The following is an 18,841-nucleotide window of genomic DNA, read 5'->3' on the forward strand; positions in this document are numbered from 1 at the left end:
GTTTTGCATCCTTTTTAGTTATAAGATATTTGATGGCTGAATGGTCTGTGTGAATGACAACTTTGGATCCCAATAATTATGCACGACATTTTTCCACCGCAAACACCATTGCTAACAATTCCTTCTCCGTCATGGTGTAATTTTCTAGTCAAGTTCATATTTAAGTTAATGTGATTAGATGCATGTTCGAGTTAATTTTGGACAAAAGGTTAACTTTGTCCACAATCACTTATTCTCTCAAGCAATTGATTATTTCTACTTAAATTGAGTTGTTAGATGGATTCAAGCAATGGATTAAGCACACATTAAACAAAATGAACTTTTAACTTATGCAAAACTTGTTAAAATGTCGGTCATAATCTTTTCAATTCATTAGAAATTTAGTTGCTCATTATGGTGAGAAGAAAAAATACGGATAAATGAGAGATAATGGAAATCATATTTATATTAAGAAATAACAAGTTTCTCAATCTCAAAATCTTAACACAAATTGAAAATAACAAGAAAATAGAGTAAGGTTCAGAAAAGAAGATGCCAAGCCGTTGGTTGCAATGTCTGGTTCCCTTTGCCTTTGATGGTGGCTGCTTTAAAGTTGTTGCAATGGAAGTTGATGGTGCTCTCTCACTTTTGAAAGAAGAAGACTGAGCTTCCACTCAAAAATCCTCAACGAGAAGCTTGAAAGGATGAAGATATGGCGGGTCGAGACAAAAGCTTTGGCCAATTTCTTGACAAAAGTTCCAACATTGGTGGTTCCTCAAGTGGTGGTTTAGTCTTCTTCGCTTTCTGGTCATGCAAATCGAAAGATCCAAATTTTCTTTTTGTATCATTTGCCGTATAAAAATATTCTTCATCATATTTCTCTTTTCTTTGAGAACAAGTCAGATGCAATGTCCTTGCTATCACTGTAACCACCTAATTTTATCCGGCCTATTCTTAATGAATTTGAATTAACATGTGAATTTTCCTTTTATATATATATATATATATATATATTTGCATTTTGATTTGCTAATTAAACTTAATTTCATTTGTAAATTTGGGTGACTTTATTTAGTTTTATTAAAGTAATAATTTAGTTAGGTAAAATAAAAACAAAAAATGTAAAATTTTGAACTTGGATTTGGTTGTCTAAAAGTTATTCTTCTTTTTTGAGTTTAGACTATATTTGACAAAATCTCAATTTGAAATAAAAATCATTAAAAATAAAATAGGTAAATGGAGTAATGTTTTGAGTTTTATATACCATCTTTCTCACCAAAAAAAAAAAAAAAAAAAAAAAAAAAAACCGAGTCTCATTTTCCTTAACAAACGAGTGCAACTAGAGGGAGAAGAGAGTCCAAATCCCATTTTGTTTTCTCTTCCAATAGCCACTAGCCTACACATTCCCTCTTCTCAGCCTTCATTTTTTTTTAGAAATCCCTAAAAGAGTCACTAGCCTCCTCAACTAACAAATCCATTTTTAACCACCATTCGAAAAAAAAAAATTGATCTCATAATACAAAATATCTTAACTTAGTTAGAGGTTGCATCAGGTAGGGACTTTGTCCCAAGGATTCGCACCTCAAACAAGGAGTGGCTAGGTGTTTGAGATTTCTTCCTTCAACCTTCTTCTTCTCTCTTAGAGACCTTGAAAAATAGAGAGAAAAAAAATATACTAGGAACAACTATTAGTACTGTTCTTGCATTTTTTCTTCCCTTTGTTTATTTTATTTTCATTTTATCCACGTGACTGATTCTGTCATAAGATACTTTCAAATCAGAACAATATTATGACCTCCAACCTCAACCGTTCGTTTCAGTTCGAAGGAGCGGACTTTAAACGGTGGAAGCAGAAGATGTTGTTTTTCCTTACAGTCAAGAAGGTTGTCGACATTTGTACCATGAAGAAGCCAACTATCCCGAAAAAAGATTTGACTAAAGAACAAATAAAAAAAAAACTACTGATTAGGAAGAAAAAGATTTTTTATGTAAAAATTTCATATTAAATGGTTTGACTAATGATCTATATGTAGAAGAAGTACGATCCGAGGAGGTTGGATTGAAAAAGTATGTCGTCAATCGTTACCTTAAGTTCCAGATGACGGATAACAAATCGATGGAGGCCCAATCCCATGAGTTGCGGAAGATTTCCCATGAAATAATAAGTGAAGGTATGCCTTTAAACGAGCAGTTCCAAGTTGTCATTATTATTGATAAGTTGCCTCTTTTGTGGAAAGATTTCAAAAATACATTGAGACACAAGACCAAAGAAATTTCCTTAGAGAGTCTTATACCCCGACTGAGGATTGAGGAAGAAGCCTAGAAGCAGGACCAGAGGAAGGATTGAATATTGTTCCTAGAAAATTTGCCTCTATTGTGATAAAGCCTGACCAAAGGTACAAGGGAGCTAAAAGAAAAGGTTAGAACCGTGGTTCTAGCAACCAGAACAATCAGAAAAAGCATAAACCCCCCTCGAGAGAAACGATACATTTCCTTTTCTTTAACTGTAATAAATTTGGACAAATAGCTAGGAACTATAGCAACAAGCGTCGTCCTGCTGGTCAGGCGAACTTGACAGGAAGAACCATTAGTTTCCATGATCATAGAACTAAATGTGATCGGTGGTTCTAAAGGGTGGTGGATAGACACTGGTGCTATCCGCCATGTCTATCACGACCTTAGTCTCTTTAAAACTTATATTGAAACTAAGGATAAGAACATTCTATTAGGGGATCACTACTCAATGAAAGTTGCTGGAACCGATGGGGTAGAGCTGAAGTTTACATCCGGGAAGACTCTCACCATGAAAGATGTCATGTACACTCCGGAGATAAGAAAGAACTTGGTCTCGGGCTATCTTCTAAACAAGGTCGAGCTTACCCAAACAATAGAGGAAAATTTATATACCTTTACTAAGAATAATGTATTCGTAGGGAAGGGTTATGCAACTGAGGAAAAGTTCAAATTAAACCTAGACATAAATAAAATGAAATCTTCTATTTATATGTTGTGTTTATTAAATGTTTGGCATACTAGAATTTGAAATTTAGTTAGTAATATGATTAGGCTGGAAATGATACTTAAGTTATCCATGAATGAATTTAATAAATGCGAGTATTGTTGTCGGGCTAAAATAACTGCAACTCTGCATAAATATTTATTTAGGGAATCTGAGCCTCTAGATTTAATTCATTCTGACTTATGTGAATTTGATGGAATCTTGACTAGGAACAGTAAAAGATATTTTATTACTTTTATTCATGATTTAATTTATTCTGGCTTATGTGAATGTGGAAGTGGGGGTCGCTTCCTCTGGGGTTCTTAGCATACACTCTAGAGTGTTCACTAAACTGAGATATATGTATTATGCCTTAAAGCACGGGCTTTCGAACTACACCCTAATGATATTGTGTGTGAGGTTTTGATAGAGATAGAATTCAAAACCAAGAGTTACTCCAGTATATTCTGAATCATCTACACTACGTAAAGGTTCAAGTCATAAGACATATTTGCTTATGCACAGTGTTGCATAGACCAATATTGCTCGATTAAAAATGCTTTTCTTCTGTTTTTAAATTTTCAAGTGGGGAATTATTGGTGAATATTAAAGTTTATAAAGAAAAAAATGTTAGAGTAAATCAACATGCAGCAAAAGCAACAAGGATCAATAAGCACTCTAATTCATTGATTTTGGCAGTAACTAAAGCATGCTCATCAATCACAAGAGGGTTTGAAGTCATACCTTTGTAGAACTCCTTGAAATCTTGATTCTTAATTGTAATCTTCTCCAGAACTGGCTGTGAACCACCTCAAATTCTTCCCCACTATTCTCTTGGAGCTTTAGAATGAGTTGTGTGACTCAAAATCAGCTTGAATGAAAGGAAACTTGGATGAGAACTCACTGCTACAACTCACTTGAATAACAACTTCTTCATCCCCAATTTTTCAGCAAAAAATCTTTAGATGCATGCCTCAATTCCACTCCAATCTTCTTTATTTATTGCAAATCTTTCATGCAAAGAAAATGGTTGCGTGAGATGCAACTCATGTTTGGAGTTTTTGAAGCCAAAATAAGTGGGTTTGGTATGAGTTAGTTGAAGGTTTAATGGAAAAAACTATATTTTCATTTTGTGTTGTTTTTCCACTTTTTCAATTTTTACCAAATGATTTCAAAAATCAATTTGATTTTAAAAATTGAAAATATTATTAATTTTGTAAAATTAATTTCATAAATTAATTTTCTAATAAAATTAAAAAATAATTATTTAAATAATTCAATTAATTTTAATTAATTTAATATCAAATATTAAATTAATTTTACACAAATCCATCTTCATATATTTAAATCATATTTAAATATAAATTCTTCTATTACATTTAATTCTAATTTGAACGTTTCAAATTAACTTATCATGCTACTCTAAAACTAATCCATTTACAAGCTAGTAGGGGACCTCACAGACCTATAGATCATGGGCTCATACGATCCGAGATTAATTGGCTAAAATCATTACACCAAATTAACCCCCATTCGTTAACTAATGGGTCAATCCACTAAAGTCCATAGTTGAACTCCTGTCACTGTAGATATATTATGTCGATTTGATATAACAATGATCAGTAAGTCAATCCTTTACAAGGCATTCGTAATCACAGCTGGGTCAAGATCACCGTTTTACCCCTGTGAATACATCTCATTCATTAAGTTTCCACTGACCCTCTAATGAACAATTTGATTCATAATATTTATGAATCAAGTCCTTTCTCTATCATGAGAAGGCGAGGCCCCGATTGTTCAAGACTTAGAATCAGTACTTAAGAGAACAACCTATCTCCTAACCCTAAATCGAGTAGTAGTGAATTCTATCTTACAGAGCTATGTCCCCAACTATTCATCCAGTCTTATCCCCAAAATGGGGGCTTATTGAGTAGTGTTGTTGGACTACTCTCATCCATGCAGATCAAAGGATAATCCCGAACAAACAGGAATTCATAGCTAGCTCAAGATTAAGATCGAGTAATCCTAGGTTACTTAAAATGAAATAGTCAGTTTTAACAGTAGACAGTCGTGATAAAGAAAAGTAACTATTTCGTGGCCCAGTCTATATGTAAACTCATTGCATAGGATGCCCCAACTCACATGCGATTGATGGGATTTGGTATGATACTTATGAGATCGATGAGATTGATATTCCAATTTAGAGTAAAAAAAGGATTACTAGGAGAGCTAGGAGCACACCGAGAGTTAACAGCAAAAAAACGAAAAATGGGGGAACCAGAGACATGAATGATCTGTAAATTACATCATTTGTATTACCTACAAAATGGGCCGCATCCAATAGTGTTACCAGGATGAGATACCCAATTTCATTCCTATACTTATTAGACCATTTAAGCTATATACTATTAACTTGATCCTGTTTATGTCACCACATAAAGTTAAAGTATTCACACTATGGCCATGGATATGTTTATTGGATTTTCATAATAGAATGAAAAATCAACAACTTTATTGAATAAATTACTCAATAATATTTTATTGATAAATAGAATGTTTAACACGAACTGCGAGTTATAAGACATTCCCAAAAAAAAAAAATCTCACATTACTTATTTTTTAAAGATGAGACTCCTTCTTATACTCCCACCTTGGGTATGAGCTTGGGCCCCAGGGTTATGGGTTTGGGCCCATATTTTAGAAGGGATGAGAAGATAGATACATATGGGTAAGGTAGACATCTCACATGTGCGCCATCGTCCGTCTGGTCGGGTGAGCATGGCGGATATGTGTGTGATTATTTTTTATTAAAAAATTATTATTATTATATGGTCTCAAACTTTTGTTTGCGTCTTACTGCACATTCTAAAGGCACGAGCCCTTTCATCAATCTTCACTCTCATTTTCCATTCTTCACATATTTTCTCTCTCGACTTCTTCTTCCTTTCCATTTTCCATTCCTGTATTCCAAGCATCTCAATACCAAAGTGTGTCATTTTTCGGTCGAGTCCAATGCAGCTCCGATTGAGACAGTTTTGTAAATTCTAGGCTATTTTATCCTAGGGACGACGTTGCACTTCTATAGAACGACTCGCACATTTGGGCAGAGTAGCGAAACATCTTAAAGAGAGCGAGATCTGTGACTCAGCCTGTAACAAGTTCTGGTTTTGTAGGTTCCAATTTTTCCTGACAACTATCGTTCGTGATTGTTTGTTGCACACAAAGGGTAGCCGGTTCCAATAGTTTTCTCTGTAAAATCCTTAAAGCAACACTTGAACGACATTGCTTCTCCTCTTCACTTCTCTAAATCAGTTCCATTAGCATCCTAAAGTTAATTAAATTTGAAAATAATACCTTTAGTCTCTATTCATTTTTTTTTATTTAAAAAAACAATATCCATATAATTAAAATTTATTATTTGAAAACAAAACATTCACATTACGAATACCAGCTTTATCGTCTTATAAATACCATTGATCAGAAAACAAAACAGAGTTAAGTCCATCATTTTCTATCTTTCTGTAAACAAACAAGTTGTACATAATTTTTTTAGTGAAAAGAACTTGAATCTTCTCGTGGACATAGGTATCTTGGCTGAACCACGTAAACCTGTGTGTTTCTTCTTCTTGTCTTTATCTTCTTTGTTCGATCAATAGTAATTTTTCTGCAAATTGCACGCAAAACAATCTTGCTTCAAAATTATATCGAATTCTAGATTATCGAGTTGAATCATGCATCAATTTTGTCAATCGAGTAGCTTCGAGTCAGTCGTTTACACCTTCGAGTCGCACCGAGTAAAGATCAAGACTCATCTAGTAAGATCGAATATCGTTCAACATTAATCGAGTTCCATCGAGGATTGAATAGAAACTCGTCAAGGATAGAAGGAAATTTGCATCAAGCATCGAGTAGAGACATATCGAGCATCGAGTATCTAGCATCGGGGATTTGACAGTCTTTCTTTGACATTTCTTCATCTTCTCTGTGTTGATCTTGAGCAATTGGGCCTAAAGAAAATTGAATAACCTAACAATTTGTGGTATCAGAGCATTTAAAGATCATCAAGGTCAGCATTCTTGGAGCACCAAGATACTCAAGAAAGGTGGTCTCGATACTCGATTAGATCATTGATGACTGTTGCAAGATTTGAAATAGAGAAGTTAGACAATAATGGAAAGGGTTAGATGTTTGCTTTCTGATGCTATCTTAAGTGAAAATTATTGGGCAGAAGCTGCAACCTACATAGTGTATACCATGAATAGGTGCCCTTACACATCTCTAGAGTTGCTTACCCCTGAGGAGAAATAGACTAATCATCCTCCTAATCTAGATAACCTCAAGGTCTTTGGATGTGTAGGGTTTGTTCACCAAAATAAGGGAAAGTTGAAAGCATATCAGTTTAGTGCATGTTTGTAGGCTTTACAGAGGGTGTCAAAGGATATAAAATGTGACATCCAGTAGAGAGGAAGTTTATGAAGGAACTCTTATCCAAGAGAACCAATGAGCGGAAGCAAGATCTTTCCAAGCTTATTATGAAATAATTAAACGCATTTACAAACATACAGAATAGTTATGCATCTTAAACAAAATTATAGCATGCTTTCTTAATTACATACAAAAGGAATGAGAGACATACCGAAGAACACTTCTTCTACAAATCTCTCGCTCTCGTGAAGACTTAGATAACAACCTCTCGTTCAGATCGCCTAGTAATCACAAACAGTCTTCTCCTCAAACAAGCACCCTTCGACACTACCACTCGGCAACCTTGGTATTCTCGGAGTGAGAATCCAAGAGGTGTAGGCTCTATTATGAATTTGATAGAATGATTGAAGAAGGCAATGATCGATCTACATGATCATGCAAGTGGAAGAAGGTATTGTCTATAACATAGACTGAGAAGCTTGATCGTTTAGTAAATCGAAGGTACACGATCGTTTAATAAAAAAAAACTTTGGATCATTTACGGGATCGTTTAGTAAATCTCGCTTAGCATGCCATCGTTTAGTAAATAACTTTACACGATCGTTTAGTAAAAGGCGTTTTACACGATCGTTTAGGCTCTCGCTTAGAAGGCTATCGTGTAGTCTCTCATGAGCTAAATGATTAGTGAAACACTTAATGAAGCAATCTCTTTCAAAATGAAAACTATTTTCATTTTATCCTTAAGTTATTTAAAACTGAAAACAACCTTCCACTTTCACGGTTGATGGAGAAAATAACCAACTGCAATTATCTCATACTTGTTTTAATTATAAATAAATATAATAAATAACTTATAATATTATATTTATAACCAATAGTTTTAATATCACATCATATGTAATATTTAAACCATAGTTCCTTTATCCTTTATTTAATATAAATCATATTTATATCAACTCCTCCAATTAATATATCTCATACATCATATCAATTATATCACATATAATTGAACCTGTTTAATTATATCATATATAATCAAACTCCCTCTTGTTAATTTGAACACTCCAAACTAATCCAAAAACTGATTCTTAACTTGAATCCATTGAGCTACCAAGGGAACCTTATGGACCTGTAGCTTAAAGCTCCAACAGTACGTGAATAACTGACTAAACTCTTTAATCACGGAATCCACCATCCGATAACTATCGAGCACTCCACTAAAGACCGACAACTGCACTCTTCTCACTACAAATATTTATGTGTCTATTGGATATAACCAGTCAACAGTACGATAACTCTTTACAGATCATTCGTAAGTGCAGCTGGGCTAATTTACCATTTTTCTCTTGTAGTTACATCTAACTTCTTAAGTACCACTGATTCCTCTAATGAGCAATACATCATAGTCCTACTATGAGTGAACACCTCTTAAGCCATGAGAAAGTGTGTGGCGCCACATCATTCAAGCCCCAAAATCAGCCCTTAAGGGAGCAATCTACCTACTTACCCTACTTTAGGGAAGGAGTGAATTTCATCTTGTGTAGCTGAGTTCCCAACTCCCTAATCAGACGAATCCCCAAAGTGGTAGGTTTGAGTCGAAAATTTGGCCACTCATACCCATGCAAATCAAAGGACGACCCTCATAGGCAGGAATTCCTAACTCACTTAGGATTAAGGTCATGTTACCTATGGTCATCCTAGTGAAATGAAAGTCTCTATCATGAATGGCATTATATAACGAGACTAACATTTTGTGGTCCGGTCTTATACAAACTCCTTTGTATAGGATACACCCGCTCGCACGTCTCCACATGAATGATTAGGATCAGACCATCTATAGCACTTTACAACACTTGTAACATCTACAAAACAGGTCGTATCCGTAGTGTCACCAGGATAAGGTTTCCCTCCTTTATCCATATACTACAGACCATTTGGGTTATCACTTAAGGCATGACCCATTTATATGTCTCCACATACATGCTTAAGTCACAACGATAACCAATGATCTTAGTTTATTGGTTTGTGGTAAATTCAATTAAAATATCTCATATTTCATAGATAACAGTGAAGGAAATATCTCATATTATTACATCACAAACGTTTGTTCATACAAGTGCTTACAAACTACAGAACCCTACGAGATTTAGGGCATCAACCCAACAATCTCTCACTTGTCCTAAATTAAGTGGGTGTACAAGATAAAAACAAGCACAAAACAATAAACTAAAGGACTAAGGCCAAGTACAAAAGTATCCCACTTGCCCTAGTCCAGCCTCGGTCTGATAGACCCATTCTCTGAAGGTGACCCCAAAAAAACTATAGTCGTGATAGCCTTCGTAAACGGGTCAGCAACGTTGTGCTTCGAAGCGATCTTTGTGACTATCACATCCTCTCGATGCACAATCTTACGGATGAGATGATACTTCCGCTCTATATGTTTGCCGCGCTTATGACTCCTAAGCTCCCTAGAGTTTGCCACAGCACCACTATTATCACAATAGAGGGTGATGGGCCAAGAAAAGTCTGAAACAACTTCCAGATCAGTCAGAAACTTCCTGAGCCAAATGGTCTCCTTAGCAGCTTCACAAACTGCTACATACTCAGCCTCCATCGTGGAGTTAGTGATGCGCCCCTACTTAGTACTTCGCCATACTACAGCTCCTCCGTTAAGACTGAACACTGAGCCTGAAGTGGATTTCTGAGAATCCTTATTGTTAGGGTTGATGCCCTAAACTCTCGTAGGGTCTTATAGTTTGTAAACATCTGTATGAACAAATACTTGTGATGTAATAATATAGGATATTTTCTTCACTGTTGTCTATGAAATTTGAGATATTTTATTTGCATTTATCACAAACCAATAAACTATGATCCTTTGTTGTCGTTGTGACTTAAGCATGTATGTGGAGACATACAAGTAGATCATGCCTTAAGTAATAACCTAAATGGTCTATAGTATATGGATAAAGGAGGGAATGTTTACCTAATGACACTACAGATATGGCCCGCTTTGTAGATGTTACAAGTGTTGTAAAGTGTTACATATGGTCTGATTCTAATCATTCATGTAGAGGCATGCGAGCAGAAGTGTCCTATACAAAGGAGTTTATATAAGACCGGACCACGAAATGTTTAGTTTCGTTATATAATGCTGTTCATGGTAGAGACTTTCATTTCACTAGGATGACCATAGGCAACATGACCTTAATCCTGTGTGAGTTGGGAACTCCTGCCTATGAGGGCGGTCCTTGGATTTGCATGGGTGCGAGTGGCCAGATTGTCGACTCAAACCTACCACTTTAGGGATTCTTCTGATTAGGGAGATGGGAACTCAGCTACACAAGATGGAATTCACTCCTTCCCTGAAGTAGGGGTAAGTAGGTAGATTGCTCCCTTAAGGGCTAATTTTGGGGCTTGAACGATGTGGCACCACACACCTTCTCATGGCCCGAGATTTGTTCATTAGAGGGATCAATGGTACTATAGGGGCAAAAATATATCTGTAGTGAGAAGAGTGTAGTTGTCGGTCTTTATTAGAGTGTTCGACAGTTAACGGATGGTGGATTTCGTGATTAAATAATTTAGTCAGCTATTCACGTACCGTTGGAGCTTCAAGCTACAGGTTCGTAAGGTCCCCTTGGTAGTTTAATGGATTCAAGTTGAGAATCAATTTTTGGGTAAGTTTGAAGTGTTCAAATTGACAAGATGGAGTTTAATTATATATAATATATGATATAGTTGCATGATGTATGAGATACATTCATTAGAGGAATTTGATATAAATATGATTTATATTGAATAAAGGAGAAAAGGACTATGGTTTATATATTACATATGATGTGATATTAAAACTATAGGTTATAAATATAATATGGTAAGTTAGTTATTATATTCATTTATAATTAAAACAATTATATGATAATTGTGAGTGGTTTCTCCTTTAACCGTGCGTGAAAGTGGGAGGTTATATTTAGTTTTCATAACTAAAGGATAAAATTAAAAATGTTTTCATTTTTTAGTAGAATTGCTTCATTAAGTTCACGACTTATCGTTTAGCTTACGACAGACTACACAATAGCCTTCAAGTGTTTTTCTAAACAATCATGTACTAGCGCCTTTTACTAACGATCGTGTAAATGATCCTGCATGTTTTACTAAGCAATCACGTGCCAAGAGAGATTCATTAAACGATCAAGAGTGTTTAACTAAACGATCGTGTACCTAACGAGATTTACTAAATGATCAATCACACAAAGTCTACGCGATAGACAGTTCCTTCTCCCATTTGCTTGGTCGTTTGGTTTGATCGTTGTCTTCCTCCAACCCTCTACCAAATCCAATAGAGCCCACACCTCTTGGATTCTCACTTCGAGAATACCAAGGTTGTCGAGTGGTGGTGTCTAAGAGGTTGGTTTGTGGAGAAGATTGTTCATGATCTAAGTGACAACGAAAGATTTGCTGGACGATTGTAGCGACAACGAGAGGTTGTTGTTCCAAGTCTTCACGAGAGCGAGAGATTAGTAGAAGAAGAGTTTTTCAAAGGTATGTCTCTCGTTCCTTTTGTATTTAATTATGAAAGCATGCTGTAATTTGTTAGAAGATGCACCACTGTTCTGTATGTTTGTGAATTCCTTTCATTCTGTGACAATGGGCATGGAAAGATCTTGCTTCTGCTCATGGGTTCTCTTGGATAAGAGTTCCTTCAATTGGTATCAGAGCCAGGTTCTGATTTTCCAAATCCATTATTGTATAGAATTACATCCATTTTCAAAGTTAATTGTAAGGGTCCTTGTACTTTTGGGCATATTAACTTGCTATCGAGTCTGTAATTCAAAGTGTTTGAGTTATTTTGAGGCGCTCGTGATGAAGCTTCGAGGCATGGTGTTGCACATTACTTCGAGGAAGAAAAAGACCAAGCATTGGTCAGATTGTGTAAACGATGGGGTAAGCAATCGTCGAGTATGGGATACTCATTGCAAGGTTGACACGCGCTGATGCGTTGGTTTATCATGTGATGATATGTGGATGCGATGATCATATAAGTTTTCCTAACAAAGCTCAAGTATAAGCCTTCTTAAGGTCCTAGTAAGTCCAGGGTCAAACACAGAGATTACTAAATATATCTGCGACAAACTCTCTGATTCTATTGCAGTGGTGATAAAGAAGTAGATGGTGTTTTAATTAAATTTTCTAATGCGATGGAGTTAAACACGGAGCGATGAAAGGGTAGTGCTGTAACAAGCATGCGATGAAGGGGTAGTATTAACAAGTATGCGATGAAGGGGTTGAGAAGAGATTTAGCTAACATTTCTTAAGAATTTGTACAAGTCATGCGATCATGCTATACACAAATATTAAGTACTACATTTCTCAATGCATAATGCCACATTTCCTATTTTTAGGATGCATGCAATGTGTATGGAATGTAGCAGATAAAACTTATTTCTAAGCCTCTACTCTTACTTATGCGATCTAATCCGACTTTCTCAAGCCTAAATTCTATTTTTAGACTACTCTCTCAAGTACTCCAAATGATGAATGACGCATACATAAGACAAGATGATCGCATAAAGTACATAGCTTAAGTCATGCTAGCTAAGTACTTCTCAACCCATTCACAAATTTAGTTACTCATGCATGGTGTGGGGAGACTGAACATAAATCGAAATGAAGTTTCCATTTTTGCAAATAAAGTGTTGAGTACAAAACAACAAATGGAGTGGGAAATATCAAGCCAGGTAAGCAATGTCTTGCTTTCCGTGGCCTTTTACATTGCTCTTTATCACTTCAACTCTGTTCCGATTTGTAGGCTTGCTCTTGCAAGAGTGGGATGTCTCTCCATCGTACTGTTTTCCGACAGTCTCTCAACCTCTTCAAAAATTGATTTCTTTTCAAGGATTCCCTTCCCTCGGCTTCGCCTCGCCTCCTCATTCTTTCTATCTTCTCCTCTTTTGATTTGGTAGCATTGGGTATTTATAGATTTCAAGGTGAAGCAGCTCTTATTATTAATGATTGCAAAGATGGGCAGCATTAATTTCCATACTCTGTTGCGCCGTCTGAAAGTCACCAGAAATTCAATGTATTTGTAGTGGTATGGTCTTTAACGGTTGTCAACTGTATTTCGAAATTGACCGTTATCAGCTTTATGTCCCATCATGATTTATTATGATGTCGCCTTTATGTAAGGTATTTATGCAATCGCTTTTCTTCTTCTTTTAACGAACACCTATTTAGACTTTATTGGCTTTGATACCATATGAGATAAACAAAAGGTTTCATCTCACAACCAGTTGACAATGGGAGGAATAGAAGACTAGGTCTCCTTATATTTTTAATACGAGATTCTCAACATGCCAATTTCAAGATGATGCCTTTTTTAGGGTTACCATTCTAGGATTTTGTCCTTTTTATTATTGTTGTTGTTGAATATCCATTTAAACTTTACTAGCTTTAATATCATTTGAGATAAACATAAGGTTGCATCTCAGAACTAATTGACGATAGGAGGAGTAATTTATTTATCTTATAAAGATTTATGAGATACTCTTATCTTTTCAATGTGAGTTCCTTAACATGTCCCTACGACATGGTGTGAGTTTTTTTTTCTTTTCAAAGAAAGGATAAGTTGTGATATATACCTGTGGCATGCCAGGGACGGTAAAGTATATGCCTTTAACTGGATGATTGACCAAAGATATTTTCTCCACAGGTCCAATCATATTTGATATCATAATGCTTGAATTCTTTAGCTTCCTTTTGAACAACTTTGCTCCAACCTAACACATAGAAACATATTTGAATCATCATATATCCATTTAGGAAATTATATATAAAAAGATAAGGTAAAGATGGGCTAAAAATTTCACCTCAGGGCCTGTCACATTCTTGACCATTTCAAAAAACTTAGCAGCCAAAAAAACAGAGACGGGGCTTCTTTGCAACATAATTTTTTCTTTGGCTTTCTTCACAAATTCCAAAGGGGTTGACGCAAGAGTAGTAGAATCAATTAATTTTGGTATTGGCACTGGCAAAAAGGCAATTTTATTTCCCCATGGTGCATCGGTGTTTGTTTTGACCATCTCTTTGACTGATTTATAAGCCTTAGCCTTTCTAGTATTGAGTAGAATTAATGCACTTGAATTGGCCTGACTTGATTCAGGGTTATGTTCTTGCATGTACAATCGAATTCCCAAGAATATGATTCCGGTGACCACATCATTAACACTCTGTTTCATAATAAATATCACATTCAAACCAACAAACAAAATCGTTTCCATGTTTTAATTAGTAAATCCTCGTGGTTTTGCTTTTAGAATCACCCAAAAGACTTCATACCATTGAACATAGTTGTCCTCCCTTATAATAAACTCACGATCATTCTCTTATTTCATCGATTTAGGACTTTTATCGCATTCCCATCCAACACAATTGCGTGAAATCATTTACATTCTTAGTTTCAATCTAGAACTTTTTAAACTTCATTATTTTTATTATTAAAAGTAAGGTTATAAATTTCAGACAATTTTGAAATAAATAAACAAAACCTTCTATATATGTAATAAAATTTTGAAATTATTTTTTAGAGACGAATAATTTAAGGAGGATTTTCAAAAATAGAAAAATAAGGGAGTTATGTACACAAAATATTAAAATTTAATCATTTTAGACGTTTATAAGTTTTTGTCACTGATACGTATTATAGATTTCAATCAACCTCTATTAATGATAAATTTCTATTAGATTTCATCATTGATAGATGCTGATAGAAGTCTATCAATGTCTATTAGTATTTTTTTTCATTAATTCTATAAATAGTTTGACATTTAATTGAATAGAGAGAATGAAGTTGATGTGAGATAGAGAAATTTGGATGGGTGGGAAGAATGGGAGAGAGAGGGTAGAGATGTGTGGGCATAGAAGAGAGTTGCGAAGTTAGAGAGAGATGGATGAAAGAAAGAGAAATGTAGATCTTTTGTTTTTTAAATTATCAAAGCAGAAGTTGAACATTTTTCTGAATAAGAGAATAAAGAGTTGAGGGATCAGTAGATGTAACTACCGATTACACCTGAGTTATGCCACACTTTAATTGGGAATCTAGAGTTAAGAGAATGATATTCAATACCGATTACACCTGAGTTATAATCCTAGCTAGGTTGATGAAAAAAGATATCATGAATTTACAAAGAAAAGGTACAAGTAGTACATACCGCATTAAGCTTATCCTTGATTTGTTTGATTTGATCAAGAGGAAAGGTGATGGTTGATATGGCAATTGGCTTAACAAGCTGCATGGAATCTCGTTCTGGTTTGATGGGTGTAGGATCATCTTCAACAATAGTGTTCTTCATGATACTCCATCCAAAATTCAATAAAAAGTTTGAAACCGAAGAGAAAAGATGACCTGGGAAATAGCTACGACGACGGAAATTGAGTTCATTTTCAGGTTGTTTTGACCGTTGTCGAGATGGGAAAGTGAGAGGAAGAGAAGGATCGTCGGCTCTCTTTAGGCAACTTAAAAGAATGTTCATAAGACAAAAGCCATCGGCTATAGAATGATGAACCTTGAAAATTATACTACATGTTGCATGGCTTGTAGGGTAATTGAAAACATGAATTTCCCACAGAGGAATGCTTTGTGAAAAGGGCTTTGTGGCTGTTTGTGTGGCATATTCATCAAAGTATGCATCATATTCATATGGTGAGAGCTCCGGTGGGAAATTTGGTATGTAAATATGGTCTTTTGGGTTAATCTTAATTGTCTTCCATTTTCTCTCCCCGTTCGAGCTTTCTTTCACCTGCATGTTAATTGCCAAAATCCCCACACCAAGTTTAAGTTAATACGTTACAATAAACTTAATCTTTTTGTTCATATTATAACACTCTAATCTCTTAACAAACTTCATTTTAGTAGAACAATATTACATGAGGAGAATTTAAACATCGGACTTCTAAAAAATGAGATAATAGCTAGCAACACATTGTTCTCTCCTCTATGTTCTGAGCCTCCATATATTTACTATTGAACTTCGACTAAAATCCTTTTAAGACTTTTTAAGTCTTGTTTAATAATTATTTGATATATAGTTTCTAAAAACATTAAAAACAAGTCTTAAAATATAGTTTCCAAAGCATGACTTTGGAGTTATTTGAAAACACTCGTAAAAAATAGTTAACTTACAAAATCAGGAAACTCGTAAGTAAAAATAGTGTTTACAAGTTTAATTTTAAAAAGATACTAAACAAATAAAATAGTTATCGAGCAATATAACTTTTAAGAAATCTCGCTTTCACTATAGCTTTTGGTTGGTTTAAGATTAGCACAAATTAGTCCAACAAATTATCATCAACCCGTCCTAATAATATAGTAGATTAAATTATCATTCAACTTAAAAACTTAAACGGATGTGTTACAATAAATTAAACAATTCTACTTCTATTCCTAGGAAAAAAAAAAAAAGAAAAGAAGAAAGAGAGATTAGAAAAAGAACCATGACGGAAGTGAAACGTGGGTTGGATGGGATGAGAACATCAATGGCAATGGAGGATATTTCTTCCCATGCAGAAATTGGAGTTTCAAGCTCAATCACACCCAAAACAGATACACACATTTCTGAAGTGTTGAAGTATTGGCTCATTGGGCTCATGGGAGCCGTTGATTCTTCATAATTCTCCATTATTATTTGTCAAAATTAATAATGTATATATATTCTTCACTGCCTGCCAAAATGTTCAAACACCATGTTTTATACTTAGTCACTTAAATTGTCTCCTTTCATGACTATTGATTTCTTTATTTTCTTATCTATTTTTATGAGTTATTTCAAAAAAAAAAAAAAGTTGATTTAGTAAAAAAATGATGCAACACGAGGATTTTCAAAGCCTTCATCCAACTTAGTATTACTCTCGTCGAGACATACTTAACTACGGAGTTCTCTTATTGAATGCATTAAGCTCCTCTCTAACTCTTTATGTACTAAACTACTAAACTATATATCTTTTTATTGAATGCGTCGCTTTTGGAATCGAGATATGATGAAGATGTTAAAGATGTACCAACTTAGTTGAGATGTCGTGACGCATCCCTAAATTTAGGGTCCACTAATACATTGTTTGTATTTAAAATATAGTCAAATTTTAAACGAAAGATAGGCGATGTATAATTAGAAAGGATGAAAACTTATTTCAAAAATTAAAAATAAAAAATAAAATAATTATCGAGTATGATCGTATTTATTTTAAGAGAAAAGTATAGCTAATTACCGATAAGATCCCAAGCCTCGAAGATTTTGGAGTTATAAGAAACTGAAGATTTTTCCCCTTTTTATAGAGGAAAGTTCCGTACGAAAATGGATGGAAAAATTAAATGTATCTAATTTTAGTATGGCAGTTCCACGTGGGTTTCCAAGAAGCCCTCCAAAGTTAACATGTTTTTCGTGGAGAGTGTTTTAAATCCATTTAATTATTTTCTTGGCCCGCAAACATGTTTTTTCTTGCCCTATCACCTGTCTTTTTCTTCTTATTAGTATTATTTGTACATGTGTCAAATTTATATGCCTCTTAGTGTCAAATTTAGTATTGGTTGCTTTGACTGTGTTAGGTTAAATTAGAAAAAGGGTACTCCTGAAATATATTTTACCATTTCAATTTTTCTTTTTAAATAAACTATTAGAGTTAGATGAGATCAGAAGGTGCATCGGGATATCTCAATTAGATCGACACATCTATAACATTCACATCATACTGTGCATCCCGTAAATGATGCATTCAAAAAAGGAGAATAAAGGTTACCATTTTAATTATATGTTTGAACTTTGAAAAGTTTTATTCTAAATTCACATATAGAAAAGCTTATATGATTTGTGCTCCAATGCCTCCCAGTTAATATATTATTTAATAATTATATTTGCTATTTTATATTATACATTATAAGTAAATCCAAGGTTATTAATGTAATATTTAACTGTATGTGGTGATATATGAGAGAAATTTATTCAAGATAAATTACCTAAAGAGTTTATAGTATATGAATAAGATTGAGCGTCTTATTTTGGTACATTATGAATACAATTCACTTTGTAAGTGTTATAAATGTTTGATTCAAATCATTCATGTGAGATATGTGAGTGGAGGTATCTTATTCAATGGGTTTGTATAAGGTTGGACTCTAAACTTTTACCTTTGTTTGTAAATTTTTTAATTGAGAAGATTAATATTTAACAAGATTAATCATAAGTAACTAGATCTTAATCTTCACTACAAGAAATTAGGGCTATTAAGTCAGTTGAAAAAAACTAAAACATATGTACAATATCGATTTCTTTTAAAAAAAGAATCTTTAATGTCGATCTTAAACTGACATTGTAGGCATACCTATAATGTCGGTTTAAAACCGACATTAAATATATGTTTTTTTAGGAAGAAAAGAAAAACAATTAT

At 34.4% G+C, this 18,841-nt stretch overlaps 1 protein-coding gene across 2 annotated transcripts; it reads right to left on the minus strand.

Moving 5' to 3' along the window:
- Nucleotides 1-13,063: 13,063 nt before the first annotated feature.
- On the minus strand, nucleotides 13,064-17,688 carry LOC120077698 (wax ester synthase/diacylglycerol acyltransferase 11-like). Of its 2 annotated transcripts, none has more exons than XM_090314093.1 (6): nucleotides 17,666-17,688; nucleotides 16,894-17,122; nucleotides 15,613-16,200; nucleotides 14,272-14,631; nucleotides 14,044-14,181; nucleotides 13,064-13,461 (listed from the first exon to the last, which is right to left on the minus strand). In XM_090314093.1, the coding sequence occupies exons 2-6, from the start codon at nucleotides 17,077-17,079 to the stop codon at nucleotides 13,411-13,413; spliced, it is 1,323 nt and encodes a 440-aa protein (XP_090170219.1). In that variant the 5' UTR covers nucleotides 17,080-17,122; nucleotides 17,666-17,688; the 3' UTR covers nucleotides 13,064-13,410. The 2 variants fall into 2 exon arrangements, with proteins under 2 accessions (XP_090170219.1, XP_090170218.1); XM_090314092.1 differs by having other exon boundaries at nucleotides 13,064-13,519.
- Between the last annotated feature and the right edge of the window lie 1,153 nt (nucleotides 17,689-18,841).

The sequence above is a fragment of the Benincasa hispida genome, chromosome 5 (assembly GCF_027475165.1).
Source record: "Benincasa hispida cultivar pf3 chromosome 5, pf3_genome.v1.1, whole genome shotgun sequence".
Lineage (NCBI taxonomy): Eukaryota > Viridiplantae > Streptophyta > Magnoliopsida > Cucurbitales > Cucurbitaceae > Benincasa > Benincasa hispida.